The following is a 15,305-nucleotide window of genomic DNA, read 5'->3' on the forward strand; positions in this document are numbered from 1 at the left end:
CAATGTCAACCAGCAGGGGAGAGAGGAGTCTTAGTTTTTGAACATATTTATTAAAATAGCAAACAATAGGGCCATTGGCTCCAAGTCCAATAGGATACTGGGGTCTACCCCAATTAATAAAGTTATGATTACCTAGATACAAAAATCTAATAATGTACCCTTACTTTATTTTTCTTTTTTATTGAATTTATTGGGGTGACATTGGTCAACAAAATTATATAGATTTCAGGTGTACAATTCTATAACACACCATCTGTATCTGTATATGTATTGTGTGTTCACCACCTCAAGTCAAGTCTCCTTCTGTCACCATTTATCCCCCCTGTACCTTCTCCTACCTATCTTTATTTTATAAAATAATTTCTAGCAAGATACTTTAATAATGCTCAGTTGAGCACCTGCTACTAAACTGTCTAATGACAAATTAACTTCCTTAAAAAGAGTCTTTGTGGGTGGTAAAGGGAATTTTTTTCCAGCCAGTTGCTGCCAGAAGAACTCACCAACCCAGATAAAACTTTAGGATAAGGCTCTCTAAGTTCTGACTTTACAGGTCCAGCTAAAGATAGAGCTGACAGCATTTTGAGGAGTGGACCATTTCTGGGGTCTGCTGTCAAGACTGCCCTCAGAGAATTAACCTGGCAAACAAACACCAACACCTCAGCATTAGAACCACTTTAGCTCCCAGCTGTTATAAGCTATGAATGCTCTGTAAGTTTTATTCAGTGACTTATAGCTGAGCAGCTTAGGGTCAGAGAAACATCAAAGACATTACTGTCCAGGTAAATTCGGTGTTCTTTCCCCGACTCTGGGGAACTATTCAAGGGCAGCGATGAAGAGAGGCAAGTCTTCTAGGACTGAATCTTCAGGGAAAAATGAGCTGCCAGAAGACATAGCATATGAGAGAAGACCTATTTGGGAATGGGGTGAACACTACTTATTAGAAACCTGGTCAAGTGAGAAAAACCAGAGCCTGCAAAGCTAGAGCAGAGGAGGGTACAGATGCTTCCAGGGTTCTCTCTCCTGGCTTTTCATGCCACTAATGTGTTTTTTTTAAAAAAATATTTTTATTGATTTTAGAGAGGAAGGGAGCGGGAAAGAGAGATAGAAACATCAATGATGAGAGAGAATCATTGATCAGCTGCCTCCTGCTCGCCCCCTACTGGGGACCGAGCCCGCAACCCAGGCATGTGCTCTTGGCTGGAATCGAACCTGGGACCCTTCAGTCCGCAGGCCGATGCTCTATCCACTGAACCAAACCAGCTAGGGCCCACTAATGTTTGTTTGTTTTATTAAAAGCTCAAAGTCTTGGGCCCTTGCCGATAGTTCAGTCAGAGCACATACAAGAGTCAACCAATAAATGCATAGATAAATAATAAAATAAATAAATAATAAAATAAAGGCACCTGCTATACTGTATGTACACCTGAAATTAATATAAAATAATATTGAATATCAACATCAATAGAAAAATAAAGTCAGTCATGCTATGCCAAAAACAAAAATTAAAAAGAAAAAAGCTAAAAGTCTTTATTTAAGTTTTTATGCTTAAAGAATATTTATGGTCATCTCAAGTATAATTCTATCTCTGGGAGAAAATTTCTGTGAAACTACATTATATAAAGAGTCAAGAGTAAGACAGAATTCAATTTACTAATATTTGATCTTTAATGATTTTCAGGAACCTCGCTTAATGTGTGGATATACTCTTGGACTCTTTCCCCAGAAAACGAACGACACCAATAGTTGACAGTGGACTTGAACATTCCTAGAGGGAACTGCACTACTGCAAAGAACTCAGTTGGCAGCTAAGGCAGAGGTGATATCACAGACGGAATCCCAACGATGGTATCACAAAAGACAGGAAGCCACAACACCTGCTCTGTCAATAAAGTGAAGAGCATCTCTCAGGCCTGACCCACTCAAGACCCAAGGGACGGGCTTCCCAGCAAGCCAGATGCTGCACACCTTGTCCCATCATCTGATGGGACCAACCACCTCTCATCCAGAAAGGCAGAACCAGGGTCAGACACCCCTGCCTATAGGAGCACCCTGGGCTGTGTTCCACACCCCCTTGCCCATCCATGCAGAATGCACCCAAGAACCAGGAGACAAAGACACCCACATGCGGAGGCATTAGAAGAGCAACTAAGGGCACAAGTATCACCTCACAATTCAAAAAGGCACTTGTGAATATTCCATTTGATTCTCATAACTACCTAGTAAGGGGTAAAATATACAACATTATCCCCAGTATAGACCGGAAGATGGACAGAGGCTTAGAGAGACAAACAGAAGTACTGGACTCACACCAACACCAGCACAAGAAGGACCACTCCTTAAACACTCCTCCAATCCCACTTGAAATCTTTTATTCCTTTATTTTTCCCCCATCACCATTAATTCCCCTTATACTCTCTTCCACCTCCACCTGCACCTCCTCTTCCCTGTCACTTGGAATATTTTCTGAAGTAGAAGTAGGTATGGAGTCCTGGCCAGTATGGCTCAGTTGGTTGAATGTCGTCCCATGCACTGAAGGGTTCAATTCCCCATCAGGGTACATACCCAGGTTGTGGGTTTAATCCCTGGTTTGAACAGGAGGCAACCAATCGATGTTTCTTTCTCTCTCTCTCTCCTTCTCCCTTCCTCTCTCTGTAGAATCAACAAAAAACAACAACATATGCTCGGGTGAGGATTTAAAAAAAAATTCAACTGAGACTGTTTGGTCAGCCACTTTCTTACACCCTGGCCAAAGGCCTTCAAGTGTTGGCCTTCCTGCACACATGGAAAATAAGAAAGCAAGATGGCCACAGTATAGTATGGGGGCAGGAAGGGCACAGGAGCACCTTTAAAAGGTGGATACCTCCCTCCAGGTGACAGGGTGCTTCTGGCCCCATCAAGGGCCATCAGGCAATTCTTCTGCAGGGTGGTAGAGCCAGGAAGGGAGTGACCTCTCAGACGGATGAGAGGGAAAGAACCAGAGGGCAGGACCATCACAAAACCACTGCAGGCACCACAGGAAAACACATTCCTAGATTGACTTACTGCACTGAGCACAACACCCTCTAGGTCCATCCATGCTGTTGCAAATGGTAAGATGTTATTCTCTTTTATGGCTGAGTAATATTGCACTCTATGTAAACACCACAGCTTTTTTATCCACTTGTCTATTGATGGGCACAATACCATATGATTTCACTTATATGTAAAATCTAAAGAACAAAATAAGCCCTAACTGGTTTGGCTCAGTGGATAGAGCGTCAGCCTGCGGACTGAAAGGTTCCAGGTTCGATTCCGGTCAAGGGCATGTACCTTGGTTGTGGGCACATCCCCAGTAGGAGGTGTTTAGGAGGCAGCTGATCGATGTCTCTCTCTCATCGATGTTTCTAACTCTCTATCCCTCTCCCTTCCTCTCTGTAAAAAATCAATAAAATATATTTTAAAAAAAAAGAACAAAATAAGTGAACAAACAAAACTGAAACAGACTCACAGACACAGAGAAGGACTGGTGGTTTCCAGAGGGGAGGAGGGCTTGGGAGACTGGGTGAAAGAGGCGAAGGGACTGAGAATTATAGATTGGTAGTTACAAAACAGTCATGGGGATGTAAAGTACAGCATAGGAAATGTAGTCAATAATATTCTCAGTAGAGGGCATGCAAGAGGCAGCCGATCAATGATTCTCTCTCGGCAGTGATGTTTCTATATCTTTCTCCCTCTCTCCTCCTCTCTCTGAAATCAAAAAACATAAAACAAAAACAACAACAAAAATAAACATGTTAATGACAGATGAATTCTGAGAAACAGCTTTTACCCAAGTGCACCTGCCTGGACAGGCTTGTGCTCTTTTCCAGATGTTTTAACTTATTATTTTTGGGAGATTCTAACATCAGTAGAAAATTAAGATCAAATAAATCTTTAATCCTCAGAACTCAACAGAAGTATCTTCACTTTATTAATTTTAACTTTGTGATTTCTGTGAGTACTGTCACATTTTGCTGGTTGGTATGCAGTGAAATAAGCCAGCAATGCAATCTTGGTTTAAGATCCTCACAATTCACATAGAAATATAATTTCCTCTCCTTAGCCAAAGCTCACCAACCAACCAAGAAAGTAATAATAAGGCCACTGAGTCCTAAAATTGCATACATTAATCTCATTTCTTGCCTATATGGTCAAGATATCCGAAGTCACTGTTTCTAGCTTCCCCTCTGCCCATGCGCTTTTGAGGATGCCAAGGATCAGTGAAGTAGGATATAAACAATGTAAGTCCCGATGAAAACCCACAAACTTTCACAGCCAAATCTGGTACTCAGTGTGCAGTGTGCTGGGTTGCTGTCTGGGATCAGGGCCTGTAAACAGCTGAGGCCCCATTCTCAGGAGGCCATTTAAGAATTCACCCCTCCACACCAACCTCAGAACCCTATCAAATGTGCAATGACACCCCCCAAAGAAAGACCAAGGTAGGAGGGGATCTTACCAGCGGTTTAACAGAGAGGCTTCCTTGCCGAATATATTCAATTGCAGCTTCAATTGAGGTCAGGCAGTATCCCAATTCATCTTTTGTTGAGTTGCTAAATCTGAAGTTTTTGATATAACTCAAATTTGCCATCCTAACAAAAGGAAAAAAAGGTTTTATTCTTGTACTCAAGTAACAGTTGCAGAAACAATGCCATTGGCTTAGGTAACTGAACTTGGTTAGCTCCAGGGAACATTGACTACTAACACCCACTCTATTCAGAGTGTGTGTGTAATTAGGAAATAAATAAAACTAGTTGTTATTTTCCTGGAATAGGCTATGTTTAATTTTTATTTATTTATTTATTTATTTATTAAAAGATTTTTTAAATTGATATTTAGAGAGAGAGGGAGGGAACATGTGAGAGCGAACCATGGATCAGCTGCCTCCTACACGCTCCCTCCAGGAATCGAGCCTGCAACCTGGGCATGAGTCCTGACTGAGAATTAAACCAGCAACCTTTCAGTGCACGGGAAGATGCCCAACCAACTGGGCTGAAATAGGCTATTTTTTAGAAAGCTCATTATTGTAAAGTGAGCTGTGGGTTCCTATGGGAAGAAGATGAGCTTTGGGACCACACAGCTTCGTGCTTAGCCACTGACCAGCTGCGTGTTCCAGAACGAGAAACGTAAGCTTTCTGGACCTCAGTTTCCCATCTATAAGTGGAATGAGAGCCACCCACTGCCAAATGAAGGTGGAGCAGGCATAGTACCTGACTCATGAGAGGTGCTCAATTTCTTAGTTATACTAAAACTGCCATAGTATAGTACAGCCATTTGAAAAACTATTTTAACAAAAAATATTACCAATTAGGTATCTCTGTTTTCACAAGCAAATATAACAGGACTGATAGCAGATCATCAGCACACATAGTCTCCAAGTTAACTGCAAGGGGGAAACATGTTCAAAGTCATCATGAGACTCAAATGGACCAACAATTCTCTCAACTCCTCACCACAATTCAACCCCCAAACCACAATCCAGTAAGATTACACATTAGAAATTCAATTGCACAATTTCCTTTACAGTGTCCTGAACAGCTATCAGATTCAAGGGGAACAACAAACGCCTAGCACTCCCAGAACATGTACAAGAGAAGGGAACTCCAAGCAAACCACTCCTCGCCACCTTCCTGGATGGGCAAAGCCCAGGAGGGTCAGTGACAGTGGACACAAAGCGAAGGTGTGCCCAGAGCCATTGCTGAAAGCCTCTTCCCTCCTGAGATCATTTCTGTTTTATGCACTGTGGAGTCCAATGCTGAAGTAGCCTATTTTTTTTTTAATCCTCACCCAAGGACATGCTTGTAGAGAGGAAAGTGTGCCACATACACCCATTTATTTCATTTAATATACTTTTAAGATCATTCCCTATCTGCATACACAAATCTGCCTCATTATTTTTTTCTTGGCTTATTTTGTCTAATTTTTATACTGGAAAATTTTAAACATATACTAAACGAGTGCAAACAGTCTAAAGGACACTTGAACCCCTATGTATCCATCACTAGCTTGGCTCATTTCTGAGGCTGCTGTTCCTCTGCCACCATTTTCTTACCACAGTCATGACACATCTACCCCCATCCCATTAGTAGGCACTCACTCATCAGCACAGAACCCAAGGCACTCAAGCTAGAAGGCTGGGCTGCACACACCAGCCCATCTGTATGGTCCTTTAAGACAGCACTGCTCCTTAACAGACTTCTGCTTCTGAGTGGATGCATCTACCCCTCTGCCCGGCCCCTTCCCCAGCACAAACCTCTCTGGCTAGGGGACTGTGTAATTAGTTGCACCACCTTTCGCAAACAAACCAACTTCTGCTGTGGAGAGGTACATTTGTTGAGCTGAGCCAGTTCTCTCTTTGCACGAGGTATGTTGAAGCTGTAAAATAATTTGGCAAGTGACAACTTAAGAGCACAGCATAAGGGCCCTTTTTCTCTGGTCTAATAATGTACCTCTGATTTACATTTCTTATAACAAACCATAGTAATGAAAAATAAAAATAGAAACTCAGAAGCCATCTCACTCAAGTCAGTGGCAAAACACAACAGCTTCAAATGTCTCATTCAGGCTGCCTAGTGACAGCAGCACCAGAAAATTAGAGGGGAAAAAAAACAAAAGTCCTTAGCCTCAGAATAAAATAGCCCAAAGGGGAAAAATAAGTAGTTTAAACATAAAAACTTTAGACATTTTTTTATCCTAATGAAACTTAAATTAATCCAGAAGGAGGTGTCTCTTTAGCAGGGTTCCCTCGGATGGGCAGATGAGGAGAGCTGTCTCCATGCAGAACCCACCTGGGTGAGCTATGTGCCCACCTAGAGACCAACTGTGGGAAACCACAACCCCGTTAGCTCCCACCCAGGTGGTACGTGGGCAGACAGTTGCAGGAGGATGACAGCTACAACACAGTCATCTGCCAAAGTCAGCACTTCATCTTTGGTCACAAATAACTGCACTGCTCCTCAATATGAACCAAGTCAAACCAGCCTGCCGGCACTGCTGCCGAGGGCCCTGCTTCTGAGGAGGCTGAGCTGCTACAGTGCAAACCCTTACCTGAACTCAGGTTTCACACCAATATCTTTCTGCTGAAGATCTTGAAGGCTTCTTGTGATTTTGTTAAAGGCAGCATCCTAACAACAGATTTTAACGAAGCTTCAAATTTCCTAGAAAGCACAGAATAAGGCTTCCAACCTGGGTGATGCAGATTTAGAACCTACCTCACTTGCCTCCATGGTCCCCACATATTTAAAGATCAGATCATAAATATCGTGCTGGATGTACATCTGTGAAATCAATGAGCCCCAGTTCAGGGTGTGTGTATGGGGCAGCAAGGAGAGTCGCAGCACTGCCGCCTTCTCTCCCCTCACTGCCCTGGCCTCTTACCTCTACCGCCTGCTTCATCAGGTTCATCTGGGCCTCATGCCTGGCAAGCATCTTCTAGAAGACAAGAAAAGTACAGTAAAAGTGCTTGGCTTTGCATGTGGGCAAACTGCAATTCTCTCTTTTGAAAGTCCTGCTGCTTACCAGGTGAGAGTCCCTCAGAAGATGCTGGAGGCATTTGGTGTAGAGCGCATTCACCGCGTCCTAAGTGACAGAGCGGAGAGACAGGTCACTCTCATAATCCGAGGCCATAACACAAAACCCAGGATATGCAACATGTCCTGGAGTGAAGAAAATATTTTACAAAATGTGACAGACTTTAAGTGCTTATGCATGCTCATCAACTCAGTGATTTTTTTTCAACTTTTTTTTTTTAATGCATTAAAAGTAGAAATAAAATCCTTTTGGAGTTAACAAGATGCATATATATATATATATGTGTGTGTGTGTGTGTGTGTGTGTGTGTGTATCTCTCTATATATATCTATATATCTTTATTGATTTCAGAAAGTGAGAGGGAAAGAGAGATAGAAACATCAATGATGAGAGAGAATCATTGATTGGCTGCCTCCTGCATGTCCCCTAATGGGGATCAAGCACCCAACCTAGGCATGTGCCCTTGACCAGAATTGAACCTGGGACCCTACAGTCCGCAGGCCAACGTTCTATCCATTGACCCAAATCAGCTAGGGATACACACACACACACACACACACACACACACACACACAGACACACTAGAAGCCCAGTGCACAAAATTCGTGCATGGGGTGTGTGTGTGTGTGTGTCCCTCAGCCCAGCCTGCACCCTCTCCAATCTGGGACATCCCTCTCACAATCCAGGACTGCTGGCTCCCAACTGCTTGCCTGCCTGCCTGCCTGCCTGATTGCCCCAACCGCTTCTGCCTGCCAGCCTGATCACCCCCTAACCACTCCCCTGCCAGCCTGATCGACGCCTAACTGCTCCTCTGCCGGCCCAAATTGTCCCTAACTGCCCTCCCCTGCCAGCCTGGTCACCCCTAACTGCCCTCCTCTGCCGGCCTGGTCGCCCCTAATTGTCCTCCCCTGCAGGCCTGGTTGCCCCTAACTGTCCTCCCCCGCTGGCCGTTCTCGCTGCCAAAGGCTCTCCCCTGCTGGCCTGATAGCCCCTAACTGCCTCTGCCTGACTGATCATCCCTAACTGCCCTCCCCTGCCAGCCTTATCTCACCCCTAACTGCCCTCCCCTGCAGGCCTGATCTCGCCCCCAACTGCCCTCCCTCCCTTTCAGGCCTGGTCCCTCCCAACTGCCCTCCCCTGTTGGCCTGATCACCCACAACTTCCCTCCCCTGCTGGCCATCTTGTGTTCACATGGGGCGGCATCTTTGACCACATGGGGGCAGCCATCTTGTGTGTTGGAGTGATGGTCAATTTGCATATTACCTCTTTATTATATAGGATTATTATATAGGATATATTTTTTTAATCCTTACCAGAGAATATTTTTCCGTTGATTTTTTTTTTTTTTGCGGGGGGGTAGAGTGGAAGGGGAAGAGAGAGAGAAACATTGATGTGAAAGAGACACATCGATTGGTTGCTTCCCACATGCACCCCGACCGGGGCTGCGTGTAGGACGATGCTCTAACCACTGTGCCCACCGTCTAGGGTGATAATATTAATTTTTATACTTCTCTGTGATTTTCAAGTTTTCTACAGTGGCTTGTACTACTTTTATAGTTAGAAATATTTCAAACAAACTTCCAACAGTGGAGGCAGCAAAGCTTCAGAGTAAACTGAGGGATTCCAGCCTCTCAACTGGCCTGAGACCAGGCATGCCTGGCAAAGCAAGACACAGGTACTGACTATGTGATGACGGAGGCTCTTTCTTTCACATTCCCTGAATGTTCGCTGGAAAGAGGCAATGTTCTTGTCAAATCTCTCCGAGTGTCTTCCCAAAAACTCTCTCACATCTTCGATGGTTTTCAAGGAAAAGGTATCTGAGGGTGTTGAAGGCTCTTCTGAAAAAGAGACAGAGTCAGGATGATTGAAGCTTTCACTGTTTCCTAAGAGGGGAAGTGCCACATCCTTTGCCCTGCTTCCCCAGGGTTTGGGCCCCTTCTTCCAGGGGGAAGAGGAGGATGAACCTATTTTAAGATATTTCCCAAGGGCAGCCCAGTTACAGGACAACCCAGGGTTCAGAGAGCCTGGTCCTCTTGAGACCGTTTTCTGGGACAAAACCTGGACTATCTGGGACCTTGGGCTTGATCTGTGTGGCTCTAGTGAAGAAGCCCTGATTCCTGATAATAAGAGCCTCAGACTGCATTTGGCACATTGCTGCCTCAATTTCCTGGAGCAGCTGAAGAATTATTATTCATTAAAAATAATGAGATCTCAAAGAGGCACCACAGTGGGGCTGGGTGGGTAGTAATGCTATAAGAGCTAGCTCTAAAGCCAAGGCCGAGGCAAAGCCAGGGCTACCACTTTGCACAACTCTAGGGGACGACATCCACACTGAGGCCTATGTGAATACTGCCTCCTGGAACTGTCATGTCCAAATTGTGCAACCTTACGCAGCAGCCCAGTCCACACCTTAACTCGAGAAAACCTTCTAATTAAGTTCTATGGGGAATTATGTAAATAATTATGCAGCTTTCTCGTGGGCTCTTCAATATTTTATGGGATGTTTGTAACAGTTATGTCAGGAGGAAATTCAATAAATACATTGCTCCAAATCATGAGAAAGGGGTTTTCTTGCAGAATACCTGAACTCTCTCTCTTCTCCAAAGGATGGGCTATACACAGCAGGCTGAAACTTTCTTCTTTTTCATTGTAGAAAGTTTCTTCAAAGAGAATGGGCACTGAGAGAAGACAGGCGAAACCAGCTCCTAATTTAATCCTGTTTCCTTGTATAAAGACATCCTAGAACAAGAGAACCATCACTGCACCACTAGCCAGTGGTGACCATCGACCCCTCCGCCTGGACCCAATACAGTATTTTACCGAACTTGCCCCTCTTCGCTCCAATGTGGGTTTGTAGGGACAGCACTACTCTTACTGATTTTTTTTTATACACACACACACACACACACACACACACACACACACATATTGATTTGTTGTTCCACTTATTTATGCACTCATTGGTTGATTCTTGTATGTGCTCTGACTAGGGATCGAACCCACAAACTTGGCATATACAGATGATGCGCTCACTAATGGAGCTATGGCCATGGGAGGACTACTCTTTAATTTGCTTTATGATACTAAAATGTTTTTCTTTCCTCTTTGTTCACTCTGTAGTTGTAGCTACAGTAGTATTCTGATCCTTTTTATATTCTTTAAAATACATTTTTATTTCAGAGAGGAAGGGAGAAAGAGAGAAGGATAGAAACATCAATGATGAAAGCGAATCATTGATCGGCTGCCTCCTGCAACACCCTACACTGGGGTTAAGCCCGAAACCCGGGCATGAGCCCTGACCAGGAATCGAACCCATGACCTCCTTGGATCTATGCTCAACCAGAGCCACATTGGATGGGCCCTGATCCTTTTTAAATGTTGCAACAGAAGAAGCACTAAGCTGTTCCTCAGAGTAGCAGAAACTACAACCTCCAGGAATGGAAGCGTAGGAAGGCTCTCCTATCTGAACAGAAGACCAAAGTGTCCGGTGTTCAACTGGGATGGGGCTGGACAATGATGCTGTGTCCCCTTTGAGGCTCACCACTCTGGCATGGCCAGGGAGCCCAGGGCAGACCCGCTGTGATAAGCCTGACTGCTCTGCTCTTTGTAGATCTGGGTACCCCAAAGAGAACAAAAAACTAACAAGGGACTGGCAGCTGTGGTGAGCAGATCTCTGGCAGGAAAACAGTGGCATGCCTCGTGAGCCACTGGGCTGCTGACCCCCAAGCCAGTGTCCAGGTCACCCCATGCTCCATCACTCCTCTTCCCCACACAGTGCCTACATCTGCTGGGTTGGAGGGTCCTGACTAGGAATGGAACCTCCCGCTGTCAGAACCTACCTGTTTACACTTAAAAAAAATAAGAAAATGCATACTCCAAAGTTAACACTGACAATGAGATAGATGGATATCATGTGCCCCCTGAAATGATACATTGAGAAAGATAAAATACCCTTTGGAAGCATTCCTACCAGAAACGATAACTGCTAATCTAATCATGAGGAAACATCCGAGGGCCCACACGGAGGTAGAGTCCCCAAAGCAAAACAGAAATGTCAGTGTCATGAGAGACAGACTGAGGGCCTCTTGCAAAAGAAGAAAACTGAAAATGCATTCGGTGACCCTGGATCTGAAAGGAGAGTATTAGTGCAATTAGCATAGCTTGTGTAAGAGCAGGATGTTGGAGGACAGTACTCTATCACTGTTAAATTTTCTGAGTGTGATCCCTGTGCTCTCGTTATGTAGGAAATACAGACTGAATTGTTTTGAAGTAAAGGGACATGGTTTATGAAACATTTTCTGAAAAAGGTTCAGAAAAAGTAATAGTAATGTATATTATGTATAGTGATAAATGTGGCCAAAATGTTAATAGTTCACCAATCTAGGGGAAGGGTATATGAGAGTTCTTTCTACTTTACTGAAACTTTCTGCAGGATTGAGATTATTTCAAAACAAAATTGTGTGTTTTTAAAAAATACATCTTTTAGAGAGAGGAAAGGGGAGGGAGAGAAGATAGAAACATCAATGATGAATGAGAATCATTGATCAGCTGCCTCTTACATGCCCCTTCCTGGGAATCGAGTCCATAACCTGGGCATGTGCCCTGACCAGGAATAAGGACTTCCTGGTTCATAGGTCATTGCTCAACCATTGAGCTATACCAGCCTGGCTCAAAACAAAATTTTAAAAAAATTAAACTTCATCCCTGATCTCCAATTTGTGGCCAAGAAACCAATGAACTCTCAGTGTCACAGGGATAAAATAGCTTGCTTTGCCAGGACCTCAAGGAAGAGATATCACTGGCAGGAAACCCATAGGCTGAGGAAGAGATGCCCAGCAAAGGCCCTGCTCAGCACTGCCATCTCTTCTTTCCTCAAAGGCAGCGGGCCCTCCAACCCCATCCCACAGGGCTGCTGTGTTAAAGCCATCATTTAACATAGATGTGAAAGGGCGACAAGCAGGATTCTCTCCCCTCCAGCCCACCCAAATACTGAGTGAGTAACCCTGGTTGACCCACAAAGAAGTGAATACCTTTCCATTTAAGGTCTGAAAGTGTCCTTCCACTGGTTTCAAAATATAGGACTCAAATTGACAAGCAGACTGAACATTGCTGGTTAGGCTTCCTTTGCAGGGTACTAAGACCTGGAAAAAAAGAATTAGGGTGAATGCTAGAGAGATGTGTCATCTACAACTTCAGCAGAACAGGATGCATCACAAAATATTCCAGCTGGAACTCTTGTGGGGACCTACTGCAGAGATAATGCCCGGGTCACTTGCCAACACGGCAGCAGGTGATGCCAGCGGACTCAATCTGTTGTCACTGTGATGGAGCCCAGTCAGAGGGAGGTAGCTCCCACCTTGTAGGGTCCCTCCCCATAGCTGGACTGGGTGCCCCACTCAGTCATCAATTGGCTCATGAATGATTCCAGATGGAGAGAGGATAGTTTGGAAAGCACAGAAAAGTGACACTAAAAAGTCACATGTATTTCCACACCTAAATGACAAACACTGCACATGAGGACAGTTTCCTTCCCATCTTTCTTCCATGTTTGTTTTTAAGCCTAATTATGATCACAGTTGGTAACACAAGTACAGAAACTCAGTTTCCTACCGCGGGCTGTCACCTCCACCAGAGATGTCTCAGTGTGCCAGACCCTCGCTTTGGGGAAGGTGCAATCTGAAACCTGAATTTTTACTCCAACAATGGCTACTTCACTGACCAGACACCAACTCCTCAGCTCAAAGCAGCACAGGAAGGAGCTTGACTCAACACTGCCTACTGCCCTGGCACATGGATCTATGCTTAGCTCAGGAACTCGTGTTTCAGAGGACTCTTAGATTCAAGTGTACCGGAAGGAAGATGACCCAAAGCAGCTAAGTCATTCAGAGCCCCATCTCCTAAAGCAGCCCAGCCAAAAGCAAACGGCTTCTGCACTATCCCCACTGTACAGAAGAGGAAAGTGAGACTCAAAGAGTTAAGTATCACACAGCCAGTGAATGGCAGAGCCACAATTCCGACTCCTGCCGCCCTCCTAACCACTACCCATCTTGCTGCCTCGTGGAAGCACTGCCCAGCACCTCCTGCACTTTCCTCTGCAAAGACACCATAAAACTTGGAAGCCTCGCCGAAACTGGTTTGGCTCAGTGGATAGAGTGTCGGCCTGCGGACTGAAGGGTCCCGGGTTCGATTCCGGTCAAGGGCATGTGCCTTGGTTGCGGGCGCATCCCCGGTGGGGGGGGGGTGCAGGAGGCAGCTGATCGATGTTTCTCTCTCATCGATGTTTCTAGCTCTCTGTCCCTCTCCCTTCCTCTCTGTAAAATACCAATAAAATATATTTAAAACAACAACAACAAAAAACAAACAAACTCGGGAGCCTCTGGGAGCAGTGGTTCTCAGGAGCTTCCTCAGGGAGTCAGAAAGAGCAGTGTGGCTTCTCTCCCCACGGAGACACCCCAATCAATCCCTCACAACAGGAAAGGGAGGCACTGACTGATGGAAGAACTCAAGCCTGTCCACGAAGTGGCCTTGCCCTGCCTCAAAAAATCAAGACTGAACCAGATCAAGATCTAGATTTAACTACCAATTTCAGGAAATACAGAGAACAGAGGGCCATGTTAAACATCACTATATGACTGAAACTGGCAAAAGCCAGAATGCAGGAAGCTCTACAGAATAAATGACCAAAGACAGAAAGAAAATTAGAAGAAAAAATTAAAAAGAAATTCAAGATTGCACATTAAGTATGTGCAGTTTAGTGTACTTCAGTTTGGCTCAATAAAGTTAGGAGAAAAAGAGAGACTTATCAATTCAACACAATGTGTGGATCTCCTTTGAATCCTGATTTAAACAAACCAATTGTAAAACAAACAAAAAAATATGAACGATTTGGGAAATTTGAACAGGACTAGATATTAGACAATGTTGAAGAAATATTGAGGCCCTAGCTGATTTGGCTCAGTGGATAGAGCGTCAGTCTGCAGACTGAAAGGTCCCAGGTTCGATTCCAGTCAAGGGCACATGCCCAGGTTGTGGGCTTGATCCCCAGTGTGGGGCTTGCAGGAGGCAGCCGATCAACAATTCTCTCTCATCATTGATGTTTTATCTCTCTCTCCCCCTCACCCTTCCTTTCTGAAATCATCAATAAAAATATATTAAAAATAAAGAAATATTGAGAAATATTTTAGCTGTGATAATGGCATTGTCATTTTTATATTTTTAAATGATAAGAGCCCTTATCATTTAAAAATATATTCCTAGCCCTAACTGGTTTGGCTCAGTGGATAAAGCGTCGGCTTGCGGAATGAAAGGTCCCAGGTTCGATTCCGGTCAAGGACATGTACCTTGGTTGCGGGCACATCCCCAGTAGAAGGTGTGCAGGAGGCAGCTGATCAATGTTTCTCTCCCATCAATGTTTCTCTTTATCCCTCTCCCTTCCTTTCTGTAAAAAAAATCAATAAAATATATTAAAAAATAAAATAAAAATATATTCCTAAATATTTACAGATGAAATCCTATGACTACCTTATATAATTTTCTGGGATTTGCTTCAAAATAATCCAGTGGCTGAAGATGCAGGGCAGGAGGCGTAGAAATGGTATGTGACTGGCCACTGAACTGATCACTGCGACGGTGCATAATAATATTATTCTTTCCACTTTTATGTGTTTGAAATGAAACATAATTTAAAATTTTAATAACAAGAAAAGGAAGGCCCTCAAGTATGAGCCTGGATTGAGAAACCTCAAGGCTCCCAGAAGGCC

The 15,305-nt window shown here is 44.2% G+C and overlaps 1 protein-coding gene across 1 annotated transcript in view; it reads right to left on the minus strand.

Annotated features, from left to right (window-relative positions):
- Positions 1 to 15,305, minus strand: part of ANKRD27 (ankyrin repeat domain 27) — a 71,752-nt gene that overhangs the window by 36,358 nt on the left and 20,089 nt on the right. The window contains 10 exon segments of the mRNA XM_080645911.1: positions 4,475 to 4,607; positions 5,320 to 5,398; positions 6,269 to 6,390; positions 7,063 to 7,139; positions 7,227 to 7,292; positions 7,393 to 7,446; positions 7,534 to 7,593; positions 9,229 to 9,383; positions 10,128 to 10,284; positions 12,576 to 12,686. Of these exon segments, the coding sequence (XP_080502037.1) occupies positions 4,475 to 4,607; positions 5,320 to 5,398; positions 6,269 to 6,390; positions 7,063 to 7,139; positions 7,227 to 7,292; positions 7,393 to 7,446; positions 7,534 to 7,593; positions 9,229 to 9,383; positions 10,128 to 10,284; positions 12,576 to 12,686 (1,014 nt within the window).

This window comes from Plecotus auritus (assembly GCF_963455305.1).
Source record: "Plecotus auritus genome assembly, chromosome: 10".
In the NCBI taxonomy this organism is placed as follows: Eukaryota; Metazoa; Chordata; class Mammalia; order Chiroptera; family Vespertilionidae; genus Plecotus; species Plecotus auritus.